This window comes from Schistocerca americana, chromosome 2 (genome assembly GCF_021461395.2).
Source record: "Schistocerca americana isolate TAMUIC-IGC-003095 chromosome 2, iqSchAmer2.1, whole genome shotgun sequence".
NCBI classification, from domain to species: domain Eukaryota; kingdom Metazoa; phylum Arthropoda; class Insecta; order Orthoptera; family Acrididae; genus Schistocerca; species Schistocerca americana.
In genome coordinates this window covers 778,235,460-778,252,182 of record NC_060120.1, presented here as the reverse complement: position 1 = coordinate 778,252,182, position 16,723 = coordinate 778,235,460, and the positions used below count along the sequence as shown (strand labels likewise).

Below are 16,723 nucleotides of genomic sequence, written 5' to 3'. Positions count from 1 at the left end.
TATAGCGTGGAAACAAGACAATGGGGTGTCCCACGATGGATTGGCCTGCAGTGTTTCCGAATACAAATCCTATCGAATATTTTTGGTCGTGTATTAAGATGAAGCTTAAAGGAAAGCCAATATGTACTTTGAAGCAGATGTCATGTAAAATCAGGACGATATGAAGGTCGTTACCGAAAGAATATGCAGAAAATTTAGTGAAAAGCATGCCAAAAAGGTGCAAACCTATAATCGATAATGGCGAAAATTGAACTATTAGGTAAATGTGCAATTAGTAATTACATGTATTTCCATGTAAATATATGTTTATATTAGTGTCTTTTATTTCATAAAGATATCGGCGTCACTTTCTTGTGGAACTGACTGTATAATCCACCATACACTGGTCCAGATGTGTGATGAAATATTCGAAATGTGTCACAGAGGAAAGGCAATAGACTAGTACTTTATCTGCCACTGTGACTTCCAACAGGCCTCTTCCGGTCAGTGACCATAGAGAGCGGTGAGTCAGTCTCTCCTTACGGCGTGACGAGCGTAGCGAGAGAGAAGGCGTTCCGCCTGGGGCAGGTCCTGGGATTCTCCACCAACGACTCCAGGGAGCTGCTGGACTTCCTGAGGACGCAGGATGCGCATGAACTCGTGGCACACGACGCGGACGTCCAAACAGAAGCTGTGAGTTCTCTGCCTAAGTGGCCGCCTGCGAACGCTATACGCAGTATATGGACCTCAAACAAGTGCTTTAAACTAATTAAGTTAGTTTCAGATTTTTTATATAAATCAATATTTTAATGGTTTGATAGTATTCACCACTTATACCTACGTTCTGGTGCTCTTTTCTTCTTTGCATAACGACTATATTCAAAGTTGTGATAATGTGATTCACAGACTGTAATATTTTTATGGTCGTACAATATTCCTCTGTACTCTATCTGGTCAGCTGTTTCCAGATAATTAGGGGCATAGTACATTAACTTATTTCCTTCTATGGTAAATATTTTTATGTTTTCCTTAAATATTCTTTGTATAAGGAGCGATCAAAAAGTTCCTGTTCGAAGGCCGTGCAGTGCATACTTGGTATGTCAATGAGGCAAAAAGGCCGTAAGCACTGAGCCAATTGTTCAGATGTGTGTGAAATCTTATGGGACTTAACTGCTAAGGTCATCAGTCCCTAAGCTTACACACTATTTAACCTAAATTATCCTAAGGACAAACACAAACACCCATGCCCGAGGGAGGACTCGAATCTTCGCCGGGACCAGCCGCACAGTCCACGACTGCAGCGCCCTAGACCACTCGGCTAATCCCGCGCGGCGCTGAGCCAATTATCCCACCGACGCACCATATTGAAGATACCCGTTTGGCTAAACACCGTGTCCTGCTGCGTGAAAAAATCCGTATCTGTCTGCTGTACATCCTCGTCAGACAGGAATTGTCGACGCTTCAAGGCCTCTTTTAAGAGACCGAAGGCTCGATAATCGCATGGGGGAGAGATCAGTTCAATAGGGCGGATGTTTGCGTGTCTTCCACTTCAGTTGGCACTACTTTTGGGTTACGATATTTGCGATTTGGGAACGTGAGTTATCATGAAGCAGCCACACTCGTTGTCGCAGCAATGGTGGTTTTCGACAGACGAGCTGCCCTGTACACAGTCTTCATCCTCCGGTGAGTGTCAACCGGTGTTTATTCTTGGCACCCGAGAAATGAATAATAGCGTGTTGGTCCTTCTGGATGCATTTGGTAATCACGTCGCCGTAATTCTGCATTTACTGCACGCACATCGGAAAAATACGAATGCCACATGTCGATGCTCATATACCCACATCGAAGTCGTGCTACGTTGCAGCAACGCCCTCAAATGAAACTTTTTGATCGCCCCTTATAGTAGCTCACATTTCATACATTATCTGCCCGCTTTTAAATACCGCTCTATGGCAAGGTAATAAAAGCTGCCTAAAACAGTACTCCGATCACTTCACTATCATAGTATGTTGTAATAATGGAATAACCACCTACTTGGTTTGGCCATAATAAAAACTTAAACAGCTATTCGATACAGTTGGATAGGCGTGTGAAGAATGGGATCACAAGTCGCGAGATTTCCGATCGTTTGCTGTATAAGAGGATAAGTCTCTTTTGATTTTTATATATTTCTCCTTCTTAGTTCAAATGAAATGTTTATTATTCTTTATTGTTGTGATGACGGCCCTTCGTTACTTCCTTGTTTAATGTCACAGCATAGTTTGCCGTATCCCAAAGGACTCATGAAAATGCAAAACTGCAATCAGTATAAAAGTTCCCTTTTGACATGACAATTCTGCCGCAGTTCTTTCGTCCTGCATGATAACAGCAGTTACTGAAAGCGCAAGATCGCTCTGAGAATACATTGCAGCTTTTCACAGCGGCTATTTACATCTCTGATGATTTCTGTTTTATTGGCATTATTAGACCGAGTTCTGAGACATGCTTCCGCGCTTCATGTTTCGTGTCCTAACGCTGGAGACTTTCACAGAACTATTAAGCCGTAGCTGATTTTCAAACGTACACAAGCTCAACAAGCTATACTGTTTATAGGTAACTACGCAAATGTGACTACATCTGACCGCTGCCAAAGATCGTGGAGTCGCGCCAACGTGTGTAACGGAATTTATGCCGTCATCACATGCGACGAGTTAGCCAACGTTGACGTGGCGCTTTACGATTTTTGTGATGTCAATTCTGTGGTGTCACCGCCAGACACCACACTTGCTAGGTGGTAGCCTTTAAATCGGCCGCGGTCCGTTAGTATACGTCGGACCCGCGTGTCGCCACTGTCAGTGATTGCAGACCGAGCGCCGCCACACGGCAGATCTAGAGAGACTTCCTAGCACTCGCCCCAGTTGTACAGCCGACTTTGCTAGCGATGGTTCACTGACAAATTACGCTCTCATTTGCCGAGACGTTAGTTAGCATAGCCTTCAGCTACGTCATTTGCTACGACCTAGAAAGGCGCCATTATCATTTGCTATTTATCTTGTGATGCATGTACCGTCAGACCGATGTTCACCAATTATGGATTAAAGTTAAGTATTTCAGAAGCTACGTACCTTCTTTTGCTAGTATAATTACTTTACCTGTTCCAGACCTCACGCCAGCCTCCGTGAGCTTAAACGCGTGCCTTTCGGCTACCTCCTAGTGGCTTGGCTGTCTTGCCAAGTCCCAACAAATTCTTGCTCTTCCACGTTGAGCAGCCATTTCGTTACGTGAAACACGTTATTCCGCTACGTGCCACGTAACACAGAACCAGTGAGAAATAAGAACGCTCTCTATGTCACAACCAGAATTTGTGAGACACCATATTGTAATTTTCTTGTTTGACGCTCATTTTTGTTGGGTTTTATGTTATAACTTACACCCTATGAATATACTCGTATACTGTTTCTAAGCACCAGTACATTGAACCTCTCGAGAAGATTCTCCAGTACTGTTATTGATGCGATTTGTTGTAATAAAATGACGAGAAACGTCATACTGGTGGTTAAGAAATTTTCGAATTTAGACAGTTTCGTATTATAATTCGCGTATTCTGAAAGTACACCATTTTAAGCCAACGTGACATTGGAGATTCGCCAAAAATGTGTCATTCTTCGTAGACTTTGTTATAATTCATCAACATCAGTGTTCTGTCGAAAGGCAGGTTTTGACATGGTAGTTCTCCAGGCTGTCTGGTCTTCTGCCATCCTCTTCACGTCTGCATAATTTCCTCTTCCCTTTTTGTCGTCTATCATCTTGTATCTCCTTCTTCCTCTCAGTCTTCTCCCACAAACCAATCCTTCCAAAGCATCTGCTTGTAAACACTCCCTTCCCAGTGTATGTCCCAACCAGTTCTTTTTCCTTTCTCTTACAACCTTCAGCAGACATCTTCTCTCTCCAACACTTTCCAGTACTCTTTCATTACTCACTCTTTCCATCCATCTTATTCTCTCCATTCTCCTCCACATCCACATCTCATATGCTTCTAACCTTTTTTCATCCTCTCGTCTCAGCGTCCATGTTTCTGCCCCATGTAGTGCCACACTCCAGACAAAACATTTGCCAAGCCTTTTCCTTAGACCTTCATATAATTTGTCACATAAAAGTCTATTTCTGTTGAATGCCTCCTTCGCTGTGGCAATTCGAGTTTTCACTTCCTGGTGGCTTCTCAAGTCTTCAATTATTGTCCCTCAAAGATATTTAAATGCACTTACTTGGCTAATGCTAGATTGTCCTATTTTAATATTGGACAGTCTGCGTCTTGTACTGATGACCATACTCTTTGTTTATGCTGTGTTTATTTGCCTCCCATATTCCACGCAAGCTTCACTCAGATGTTTCAGCATATTATTCACTGTCAGTTCACTTTCTGGCACTAATACAATGTCAGCAGCAAATCTTATATATTCTGTTCTCTTTACAACAATACATATTCCTCTTTTCCCCTCTAAGCCTTTCGCAATAATCTCTTCAAGGTAGGCGCTACAGTCTGGAACCGCGAAACTCCTAGCATCGCAGGTTCGAATCCTGCCTCGGGCATGGATGTCTGTGATGTCCTTAGGTAAGTTAGGTTTGAGTAGTTCTAAGTTCTGGGGGACTGATGACCTCCGAAGTTAAGTCCCATAGTGCTCAGAGCCATTTGAGCCATTTCTCTTCAAGGTATGCGTTAAACAACAGTGGGGAAAGGCAACAACCTTGTCTAACACCTCGTCCAGTGCTGCTTCCTTCTGACATTTCATTTCCAACCCTTATCCTTACTTTCTGGTGTAAATATAGATTCTGTATCAGTCGTCTCTCTTTCCAATCTACTCCTTTCCTCTTCAAAATATCCATCAGCTTGTTCCACTGAACTCTGTCAAAAGCCTTTTCTAAATCTATAAAAAAAAAGCAAAGATTTCTCTACCTTTTTCCATATATCTTTGGCCTATAGTTCTTAACACGCCAATAGCATCTCTTGCTCCTTTTCCTCTTCTAAATCAGAACTGCTCCTCTGCAATCCCTCTATCCAACTTGCCATGTAGCCTTCTATTCAACACTGTGAGCAAGACTTTAGCTGCATGAGAAATTAGACTCATGGTCGTACGCTCTTCACATTTTTTAGCCTTTCTCTTTTTTTCTATTGGTATCATAACTGTTGCAAGGATATCCTCAGGCCATTCCCCTTTGTCATATATTTCGTTAGAGAGGTAGACTATTTCTTTTCTTGCCTTGTTTCCCAGACTCTTCAACAGTTCTGCTGGCAAATCATCAATTCCACATGCCTTCAAATGGTTCAAATGTCTCTGAGCACTGTGGGACTTAACATCTGAGGTCATCAGTCCCCTAGGTAGGGGGTTGGCGTCCAGCTGAACCTATACTCTTTTTTTTTCACCTACTAAAAGGTTGTGCCGCTTTCTTATTAAGTTAACAGAAAAAATTTCCTTAATATTTTAAGTGGCGGAAATGTAAGTGCACTCTCTTTCAGGAATCCGTTTTTCCGATCTTTTCAACATTTATAAACTGGTGTCCTTACTGACTGGATATGTATCTTTCGTTTTTCGTCTTGTTACATGCTCACGGATGCTGAAGGTTTTATTTATGCATTCTACAAACAGAACAACTTGACTAGCATACGGAAAAGGGAGGAAATGTACGTTTTAATAGAGCTAGCGTAGATCTTTTGAGCGAGTCCGTTTTCGTTAACCAAACTGTATGGTTTGCAAGCCAAATAAAGCCTCCCATTGCCGCTGTAGAGCGCTGGGTACGCATGTCACCTCAACCAGCTCGTCCCATGTGCCGACGGCGCAATATCTCGTGACTTTGGATTTGCCGTCCGCGTTCACGTCGACTTGAGAAGCCTCGTCCGGTGTGACGACAACTTTGTACTGCAGAAGCGTTGCCGCTGTTCAGTTTTATTAAGCACTAGGTCCCACAACTTGTCTGACATCTGCGTTCCTCTTCTATTATTGAAGCTATTTCTGTGTTTTTAATTTCTGTGGCCTGTCTGTAAATTCTAACATACTAGTGATTGGATCCTGATAAAACAACAGTATCGGACAATCTAATTTAGTGGTTTCGTGATCCCAAAGCATAATCTGCTGCCGCCTCGCGGTTTATCTGTGCTGTCTAGAAAATTGCGTGGTTATGTATAAACGGCTCGAGTCGCTGAGCTTGCCTAAGTTTGAAAATCAACTTTGGGAATATATCTAGTTTTAAGAGAGGAGATATCAGGCACACAAATATGCCTTAGACCACTGCCTAATGTCCATAATATATAAATTACCGACGATACCAATTCGAATTATTTGATTACTCTTCTCTAATCACTCGCCTCTAAGACCGATAAACTCACTTTTACCCTCCTTTCGACGCTATGATTTACTGTCAACACTAATTAATCAAATGAGTTAACACACTGCCCATCTTTTCTTTATACTGGGTATCGCAGGAGAAATAGTCAATGTTTAGGGATACAACACGAAAGATAAACAAGAAAGCCTTCTAAACACGGGCTTTAAATTGCGTACTGTAAGAGCTATGAATACATCTTGACCTTCGATACGGTGAAACAAAGCTCTTCTACTGCAAGCTCTATGCTTTCCACATTCTGGGAGGACGTAGTATGGATCGAAACAATACAACATTGTCTAGTAAACATGGCCTCTAAAACAGATATCTTAAGAGCTATGAGCACTTGTTCAGTATAGGAGATGTGTTTCATGTAGCGAAGACGAACAAATGCTCACACCTCTTAAGATATACACTTCAGAGTCCATGCTTATTAGAGACTTTTGCTTCCAGTGATAGTTCCTGTTACATCCCTGAATACTGACTGTTCGTCCCGGGCCACCCTGTAGTTTTCTATCCAGACCATTGCACAGGCTTCACTGCTGCCGTTAGATAGCATACGGTCCTCCTCTCAGCGTTTGGCAATAGTTGCTTAACAGCGCGATAGTGTCCCACGACTATAATCAGCGCGCGCAGCACAAAAATCGAGAAAAATCAGCGAAGCGCAAAAACACGATTCAACTGTTATCAATTCCCCCACAACACTCACATGAAATCAAATGAATCCTGCTGTAATATCTCGTTTAAAATTTTTCCACCTTCTTCTGCTCAACTTTTTTTAAATCTTGTTTCCAATACAATATCATGTTCTATAAATCCCTTTCCATGTAATTCACTCTCCATTACACGTAAAGAAATTGAACCAATAATTCTTTTGTCTTCAGAAACACGTCAGTATCAGACATAAGAACATCCCTTTGGATTCTTCAGTTCTCTGTAACAATTCACTGTCCATTACACGTAAAGAAATTGAACCAATAATTCTTTTGTCTTCAGAAACACGTCAGTATCAGACATAAGAACATCCCTTTGGATTCTTCAGTTCTCTGTAACAATATCTGATACCTACAAATCTCTTTGGTTGAAGAAAGTTTCATTTTCCAGCACCAATCAACTTGTGACATTTTCCGCGCTTCGGGCACTTGTATGTTATTTGTTTTTTAGGCAACAGAAATCTTCGATTTATTGTCTCAGATACTCTGAGTGTTTAGATACACCTTGTTCTCCTCCTTATTTGCCTTTGTTTCATTTATTCCTATATGCTACCTAGACAATTAATTCTACCAAAGAGTTTTTCTCCATTCTGCTTTCTTTCACTAGATCCGCTATTTTAGATAATGTAGACCACATGTTTCTCCTCATCTCTCTTATTAATGTAAGTAAGACTTCTAACATCTTATTTCAACGCGGAGAATCAATCCTGGCTTCAGTTTTCTCTGCTTTGTATTACGTAGAGAAGGAGGTCTGAATTGCCGGGTGCTGCCACATTTGACTTCACTTGCCCGTTTCTTAACTGTTGAAAACGGAAGGACAAACTGACCACTAACCTCCATTAACTTTGTACAGGTTTCTGTTGTCGATATAAATCCAAAACAATGGAATTTGTGAAGGCACAGCATTCCACACTGTCTACACAAACACAAAAACACGCACACGCACGACCACATCCGCTACAAAAACTTAAATAAACAAATCTACTGCAAAATTCAAGTTGACAGCAGTTTTAGTTGTTCTGGAATACGTACAAATATTACAGAATTTTAATTATATCTGTACTACTATCTCTGAGCCGCAGAACGAAGTTTTCAGCTTGCCCTTGAAAATCAATTCTACTAGCTCCATAGTATTTTTGCAAAAGTACGTTTTGTACAACAGAACAGATACCTGTGCAATTATGGTTGGATATGGACGGCCGTGTCATCAATCACCTCACTCACAGACAGCAAGGGAGTGACGAATAACGCACTAAGTACTATCTGCACTGGTTTGTGAAACATATGTGTAGACATAATTTGATACATCTGCTGATACCTGAGTTCGCTTTTTAGCATTGTTCATGTCGTGTGTTGGACCACAGGAGAGGCTGTCCATGAACCCGATGGTGTTCCTGCCCGTGGTTGAGCCCGACTTGGAGGGTGCTTTCATGACAGACAGGCCTGCCAACAACCTCAGGGCAGGTCGCTTCAACAAGGTGCCGGTGCTGGAGGGAGCTACGTCTGGAGAGGGAACCATCTTACTAGGCCGTAAGCTGTTTACTTAAGTACTTGTGTCGCGCCTCAGTGTACTGGCTGTTTTTAATTCTGTAAATTAATACCACTGTATCCCGTAAGGACTAGTAGATTCTGCTACAGGCAGCACTCCTCCTACTGCCTTCTTCTACGAATTTCCACTATACGCAATAAACTGTACGACATACTACGCTTTTGTCAATACATAACTCTTTGCTTTTCTCAAAGGACTGTTTCTGAGTTCTATTACTACCTCGATTACTCATCTATTCGTAGAAATGCATTCAAACATCATGAGATGCCTGCAGGAAGTGGTAATCAGAGAATCGCTCGTGTGAAAAATAGATTGCTTTCATCCTCCCCTTTCACTGAGGCCACTTTGTAATCACAGATAGTACCTTCATGGCTTGCGTTTCCTCTCCTCCCAGAACCTCTTTTCTCTTCTTCTTCTCTCTCTCCTGTTTTTCTTGTGAGATCTGCTGTATCCTCGTCTCTTGTCTGCTCCCCTGGTGATTCTCTGTTCCTGTAACTTTCTCTGTCGTTGATCTCTGGCACATTGTTCTGTATATACTTGTTTTTCTATCTTTCCTCCCTTCTGATTGCTCGGGATAGATAATACCTTCAATGCTACTTCACAAAACGGTTTTCCCTTACCGCCAGCATCATATGCGGTTGACAATTCCCTACTATGTAGGTCAAAGTCACCACCTACTACTACCGTATCCTCGAGGTATTTCCGTACTAGCGGGTTTATGCTGTCTTTCGGAGATGCTATGACCGATGTTTTCGAATAATGTAGTCACTAGAAACATCAGATAGTTAACCTACATTCACAGACACATAACAGCCTTGACCATATTCGAATTCGTCTTTCTTCCTCCTTAGAAATTTAATCTCTCAGTCCGATGTACGTTTATAGTGTCACTGAAATTTTCCGAGCTCTCTGTTTCCGTTTTCAAGCAATTCTGTTTCTTATATGATGTGTGGCCAACTTTGCCGCGAGTAGTCTCGACCATTTTGATCCTGCAGCCACTATGAATCAAGACACAAAGGAGTTAGAGACATAAGCTGCTTGTGGGCATTTATATTAATGATACATAACCAGATTAAGAGCAGCCGACCAGTTGCAAAGGATAAAGTAATCTTTACCTAGGTTTCAATAGATATAAATCTATCTTCTTCAGAAGACGGCAGTATTACATTAACATGAAGCGATTTGTCCTTATCGTTTTTACAAACATCTGCACAGTTTCATTAGTCAAATAAAATATAGCCCTGAGAACAGGGTTTGTCAGACAAATAAAATAGGTACATGGAAGTTGGAGAGCGCATTTTAAATCAAACATTAAACATCCTTATGTAAATTTCGAATTTTGGAGGGCATTTTTTGGAAAAAAAAGTGCGTCTTAGACTCCGTAAAATATGGGAAATGTACACTACTGGCCATTAAAACTACTACACCAAGAACAAATCCAGATAATGAACGGGTATTCATTGGACAAATATATTATAATATAACTGACATGTGACAACATTTTCACGCAATTTGGGTGCATAGACCCTGAGAAATCAGTACCCAAAACAACCACCTCTGGCCGTAATAACGGCTTTGATACGCCTGGGCATTGAATCAAACAGAGCTTGGATGGCGTGTACAGGTACAGCTGCCCATGCAGCTTCAACACGATACCACAGTTCGTCAAGAGTAGTGACTGGCGTATTGTGACGAGCCAGCTGCTCGGCCACCATTGACCAGACGTTTTCAGTTGGTGAGAGATCTGGAGAATGTGCTGGACAGGGCAGCAGTGGAACATTTTCTGTATCCATAAAGGCCCGTACAGGACCTGCAACATGCGGTCGTGCATTATCCTGCTGAAATGTAGGGTTTCGCAGGGATCGAATGAAGGGTAGAACCACGGGAAACGTGATGGTACGCATTTCTCCTCCTTACACGAGGCAACACAGCAACGTTTCACCAGGCAACGCCGGTCAACTGCTGTTTGTGTGTGAGAAATCTGTTGGAAACTTTCCTCATGTCAGCACGTTGTAGGTGTCGCCACCGGCGCCAACCTTGTGTGAATGCTCTGAAAAGCTAATCATTTGCATATCACAGCATCTTCTTCCTGTCGGTTAACTTTCGCGTCTGTAGCACGTCATCTTCGTGGTGTAGTAATTTTAATGGCTAGCAGTGTATTTGTCCACATACGTTGCCACACGGACACGGATCTGCATGGTGACCGTTTTGACAGCTCCGCTGGAGCCTGCCTACCTGGAGGACGCGGCGCTGCTGCAGCAGCTGAGCGACCACTTCGTGGAGGCGGTGTCCACCCTGGTCCACCTGCCCACGTCGGCGCAGCGCGAGCAGGCCGCACTTCAGCTGCGGGACTTCTACTTCGGGCACGAGAACATCACGTTGGACGACGCGCAGGCCCTCGTCGACGTAAGTTACCAACCTCGTATCCCTCGCAGCACTGCCTGTGGTAACTGGTAACGGCGATCAACGTGTCAAATTACACCTAACAGATCGAAACAAAGCCTCCGTTCAGAAACAGAAAACCCAATCGGTAAAGAATGGGTACAAGTTACAGAACATGATTATTTTCTGCACTATTATGTGAAAGTAATGATGGGTATTGAAATACAGGCTGAAGAAAAAATGCCACACTTGGAGGGAAGCATGTGAGTCCTCGCCCAGACTCAAGACAGAAGTTTATTTAGTGAAATCAGATCGGGTACATTTTAAAAACACATGTATGAGAACAAGGAGCTGGCAACACTGTGACATGGTACGGGCTGCGCATCGGAATATACAAAGGAACGTTTATGACCCCGCACTACCGTCACAATTCACTGAATACGCTGCTGGGACATCAAAACCCACATTCACCATGGAACTACGGTTCAAATCATGGTCAGGCTCTTTTTCTTATTTTTTACAGGTCCTCGGTTTACTTCCGCATAGAATCTTGTCTTGGAGTCCGACTTCGTCGACGATCATGGCGTTTTCCTACCGCCAAGCCACGATTAAATTAATTTTTCCTGTTCATCATGTAGAGCGGTGTCCCGATGAAGTACACAAACGATGAACACTTTTGGTGCTGGGTGCATCCGATTCTTCTACTGGTTCTCGTGAGTATGCTGCGCCGTATCCTCAAAGGCGCCATCATCATTCACTTGAACCAACGCCTCGGGAAGCCGGAAATCTCTGTCCACAAGTAATGGACAGAGGTCGTCCAAGGACAAGAGGTACAACACAAACAGAGGACATGACTCTTGAATCAGTTCGCGAATCACCTCGGCGAAGTGTCTGTGATCTTGTAAGGCAGTTGCAGGTATCTCAAAGACATATTGTTGAAGTGCTGCACAATGAAAAACTGTATCCGCATCATTACTTGTTAATTCAACTACAGCAGCCAAGAGACTGTATTCTGCGAGTACAGATTTGTGAACGGCTTTTGCACCACGTGGAAGATAGTGCACGTTTCATAAGTAACGTGATACGGACTGACTAATCTAGCTTCACTCGTGAAGCTATTATCATCATCTACAACAGCGCATGTTGGACAGCCGGCCCGTGTGGCCGAGAGGTTCTAGGCGCTTCAGTCTGGAACCGCGCGACCGCTACCGTCGCAGGTTCGAATCCTGCCTCAGGCATGGATGTGTCTGATATCCTTAGGTTAGTTAGGTTTAAGTAGTTCTAAGTACTAGGGGACTGATGACCTCAGATGTTAAGTCCCATAGTGCTCAGAGCTATTTGAACCTTGTTGGACACACATCGCAAAGGTCACCTGCGAACGTCGCTTTCAGGCACCCTTTGGCATAAACTCGTGGGTTGGAAACGTGGAGGTGTGCCTTTTGGCCCATGACTATTTCCAGACAAATTGCATTCACCCCTACATCGTACATTTCTTTGCAATACTTTGCCTGACGCAATAGAAAACGTTCCACTCGGTGTTCGGTGACATCTATGATTTCAGCATGATGCTGCACCGGCACACTTTGTAATGAATTTGCAGAACTACGTAAATGAAGCTTTTCCAGGGAAATTGTTTGGTCGTGGAGGTCCAAAGTTGTGTTTGCCACGTTCCTCGGACCTTCAAATGGTTCAAATGGCTCTGAGCACTATGGGACTTAACATCTGAGGTCATCAGTCCCCTAGAACTTAGAACTACGTAAACCTAACTAACCTAAGGACATCACACACATCCATGCCCGAAGCAGGATTCGAACCTGCGACCGTAGCGGTCGCGCGGTTCCGGACTGAAGCGCGTAGAAACCGCTCGGCCACACCGGCCGGCTAGGCTCCAGCAAAGTATGATCCACTGAGTGGCGAAGTGTTTGCAAATGCAAGGTCGTCGCTTTTAACGTCTTCTATTAAATGAGCGTTGGTCATAACTGTACGTGTGAAGATAAGCCTGGAAATCACACGTACAGAATAGAATTATTATTGTGCGTAGCATAACGTGCAATCTATTGTAGCCTACCTATTGTGTTTTTTGCACTTCATTGGATAAAGACGGTGTTACTGTATCCATTATTCTTTTCTGTTGGCTTTATTTATATCATAGACGAAACAAAGTGGCCGTTTATGTCTGAATATATAAATAAAGGCAACAATAATAGAAAGAAATACACAAGATACCGCATTGTCGAAATGTAAATTTGATACAATCTGATGCTTTAACTGAAAAAAAAAGTGTGGTGTGAACGCGACTCGAACATCGGCGAGTCTGCATATCGTTCTCCACGGCATTGTCTCATCGCACTTCTTTTTTTTTTTTTTTTTTTTTTTTTTTTTTTTTTTTTTTTTAAATCGCATGTTGTTCGTTATTGCTCGTTGCACTTGCGGACGTCCCATGGTACCTATTCAGGTTTATCGTTGATCTGCTCACTGAGTTTATTTATTACACAGGGCAGCTAACCCTCTGACCGAAGACGCTGAGCTACCTTGCCGGCTAATGAGCTATGAGGCAGCTCCGGCATGCGCGTAGTTAATGCTACCCGTTCTCGGCTTCTCTGCACGCAGGTACAGCGTTGCCAGACCCTCGATTCTTAAATCACATTTCTATTAAACCTGTTGGCGGGACTAGGTTTTGCTATATATAATTCGGCATTTTTTTCACCCTGTATAATAGTGCAATACATGACATTTGAACGGAAAGAGCTACAATCAAAAATAGGACATCGTCAATTAGGAGCACTCGATCTATGTTGGACAATTTTGTTGCTCTCCACTGTCTTGACTGAATTGGGTGGGTTTATAGCAGTTTACTGGTTTCGACTATCATGAGATCTCATGAGACTCAACATGTTGTTACAAAAGTAACACGTCTACCTGTAATCTGATACCCATCTTGGTCATTTGACATCCTAGTGACGAAGATGCGCATTGGGTTACTGCTAGGTGTGTTACTTTTGTAACAAGATACTGGTAATGACGATGACTCAAAAAGCTTCAGTGATAATTTAGTCTCTCTTTTTTTTCTTAGCGTACAAAGTCTGCCGATTTCCATGATTTGGCAAATTTTATTTTGTTTTAATTGTGTGGCCAGATTAACTTCATTAAGCTATAGCAGCAGGTCAGTTTTTACCAAAAAGTTACATGAAAACAAATTTTGAAACACGCTCTAAGACATGAAAACGACGCATCAGGAAGCAATTATCCGAATGGGATGGAAATCGGTAGATGTGATTTACATTTACAGACAAATAAATGACACAAATTCAGAAAAATTGGATGGTTTATTCAAGAGAAAGAGAGTCACAAATAGTGCAAGTCAATAACGAGTTGGTCCACCTCTGGCCCTCATGCAAGCAGTTATTAGGGTTAGCATTGACTGATAAGAGTTACTGGATGCCCTCTTGAGGGATAACTTGCCAAATTCTATCCAACTGGAGCGTTAGATCGTCAAAATCCCAAGGTGATTCGACAGTCCTGCCAATGATACTCTGAATATTATCAACAGGAGAGAGGTCCGGCGATCTTGCTGAACAAGGTGGGGTTCGGCAAGCATGAAGACAAGCAATTGAATCTCTCGCTATGAGCGGACGGGCATTATCTTATTGAAATGTAAGCCCAAGATGACTTGCCACGAAGAGCAAAAAAACGGGGAGTATAACGGGGGGCAGAATATCGCCGACGAACCGCTATGCTGTAAGGATGCTGCAGATGTCAACCGAATGGATCTTGCTATGAAAAGAAATGTCACCGCAGACGATCACTACTGCTTGTCTGGCCGTATGGCGGACGACAGTCACGTTGGTATCCCACGACTGTCGGGGAAGTCTCCAGACACATCTTCGGCCTCGGATCTCATTGATTGGAGTATAATTGTCTTCAGTGATGAGCCCCGCTTCGAAATGACTCCAGATGACCAGCAAGACGTGTGTGAAGACGCCCCAGAGACAGTGGAAGGATACCAACCAGGCTGTCGCCTGTCATGAGGCAAGCTCACAACACAGCGCTACGTAGACGATATTCTCTCTGCTACTGAGGACATCTGGACCATTATGGGCAGGGCTCTCCAATCAGATCAGAGTTTTGACGATCTAACGCGCCAATTGGATAGAATTTGGCACGATTTTCCCCATGAGGATATTCAACAGCTCTATCAATCAACGTAATGTCAAATAACTGCTTGCAGAAAGCCAGAGGTGGACCAACACGTTATTGACTTCCTCAGTTTGTGAAGTCCTTTCTTGAATAAATAATCCATTTTTTCTAAAATTGTAATCATTCATTTGGCCGTACACATACAACACATATACCCATTTCCGGCCCCCATCCCGTTAGGATTATCCATGGAGAGTAGTTTTCTTTTTTTGTGTACAAAAGTCCAGTTGTCAGAAATTAAAACGTAAAAAGCTTCAGTGATAATATAGATTACTCAAAGAAAGTAATAATGACACTATTAACAATACACTCACCAGTATAGGACAACTCATAGCGGTTATTAAATAGTAATTGTTCATAGTTATGATTCTCTGATGAGTTATAATGATAAAATATTCAATATCGCAACGGCCTTGTCGCAGTGGACACACCGGTTCCCCTGAGATCACCGAAGTTAAGCGCCGTCGGGCTTGGCTGGCACTTCGATGGGTGACCATCCAGGCTGCCATGCGCTATTGCCATTTTTCGGGGTTCACTCAGTCTCGTGATGCCAATCGAGGAGCTACTCGACCGAATAGTAGCGGCTCCGGTCAAAGAAAACCATCATAACGACCGAGAGAGTGGTGTGCTGATCACACGCCCCTCCTAGCCGCATCCTCAATTGAGGATGACACAGCGGTCGGATGGTCCCGATGGGCCACTTGTGGCATGAAGACGGAGTGCTATATCCAAAAAACGTGGGTGGCGTAATTGGGCTCGGTACCACCTCTTTAGCCGAATGGTTAGAGTCGCTGTCTTGAGTGCAAAAGGCATTTCCAGAGATTTAATTTATTGCTGAATATTCACACCAAATAAAACTGGCAGCTTGTCAGTCAAAAATAGCGAGGACATTAAACTTCTGTCCTAACATTGTAATACTGTTACATTATCACATTCGAAATACATGTGAACTACGGTGGGAAACAAACATTGTCCCATGGGAGGGACTGGATAAGCCAAAATGTTCCCATTACATGGCAGTAATGCGACCTTGTAGAGTGATCCTGGGCTCATGGAATACCACAATATGGTTGCCTAAATCATTAAAAAAACCGTCATGTTTCTCTCTTGGGATGTAAACTCGTCCAGAAATTGGAAACAGTAAGAAACAGAACTCATCTGAACAAAAGACTTTCTTTCATTGCTCCAGTCTAGGTTTTACAATTCGAGACAACGTTTTCCTGTTACAAACATTTGCATCAGTGATGAGTGGTTTTCGAATTACGTCTCGCCTTCCAGTTCCTTGTTTATGGATTCCCCGTTTTGTTGTTTCGGTGCCTACAGATTCCATGAGTGCAACATTCATTTCTGCAGTGACTTTTGCTGCTGTCGTCCTCTTACTTTTGTCGCAATTCTCTTCAATGGACCACCTGTCACGGTCACTGTACACATATTTCCGTCCGCTTTCTGACGTAGCTGACAATGTTTTTCCGCTTTCCCTGTAAACGCTATAAATCTTCGTTACGGTGCTTCTTCAAACACTAAGCAGTTTGGAAGCACGCACCAT

The 16,723-nt window shown here is 42.9% G+C and overlaps 1 protein-coding gene across 1 annotated transcript in view; it reads left to right on the top strand.

Moving 5' to 3' along the window:
• Positions 1-16,723, top strand: part of LOC124596419 (venom carboxylesterase-6-like) — a 107,649-nt gene that overhangs the window by 65,573 nt on the left and 25,353 nt on the right. Inside the window, exons 5-7 of the mRNA XM_047135550.1 lie at positions 473-672; positions 8,414-8,579; positions 10,814-11,004. Coding sequence (XP_046991506.1) covers positions 473-672; positions 8,414-8,579; positions 10,814-11,004 — 557 coding nt within the window. The remainder of the gene's footprint in view (positions 1-472; positions 673-8,413; positions 8,580-10,813; positions 11,005-16,723) is intronic.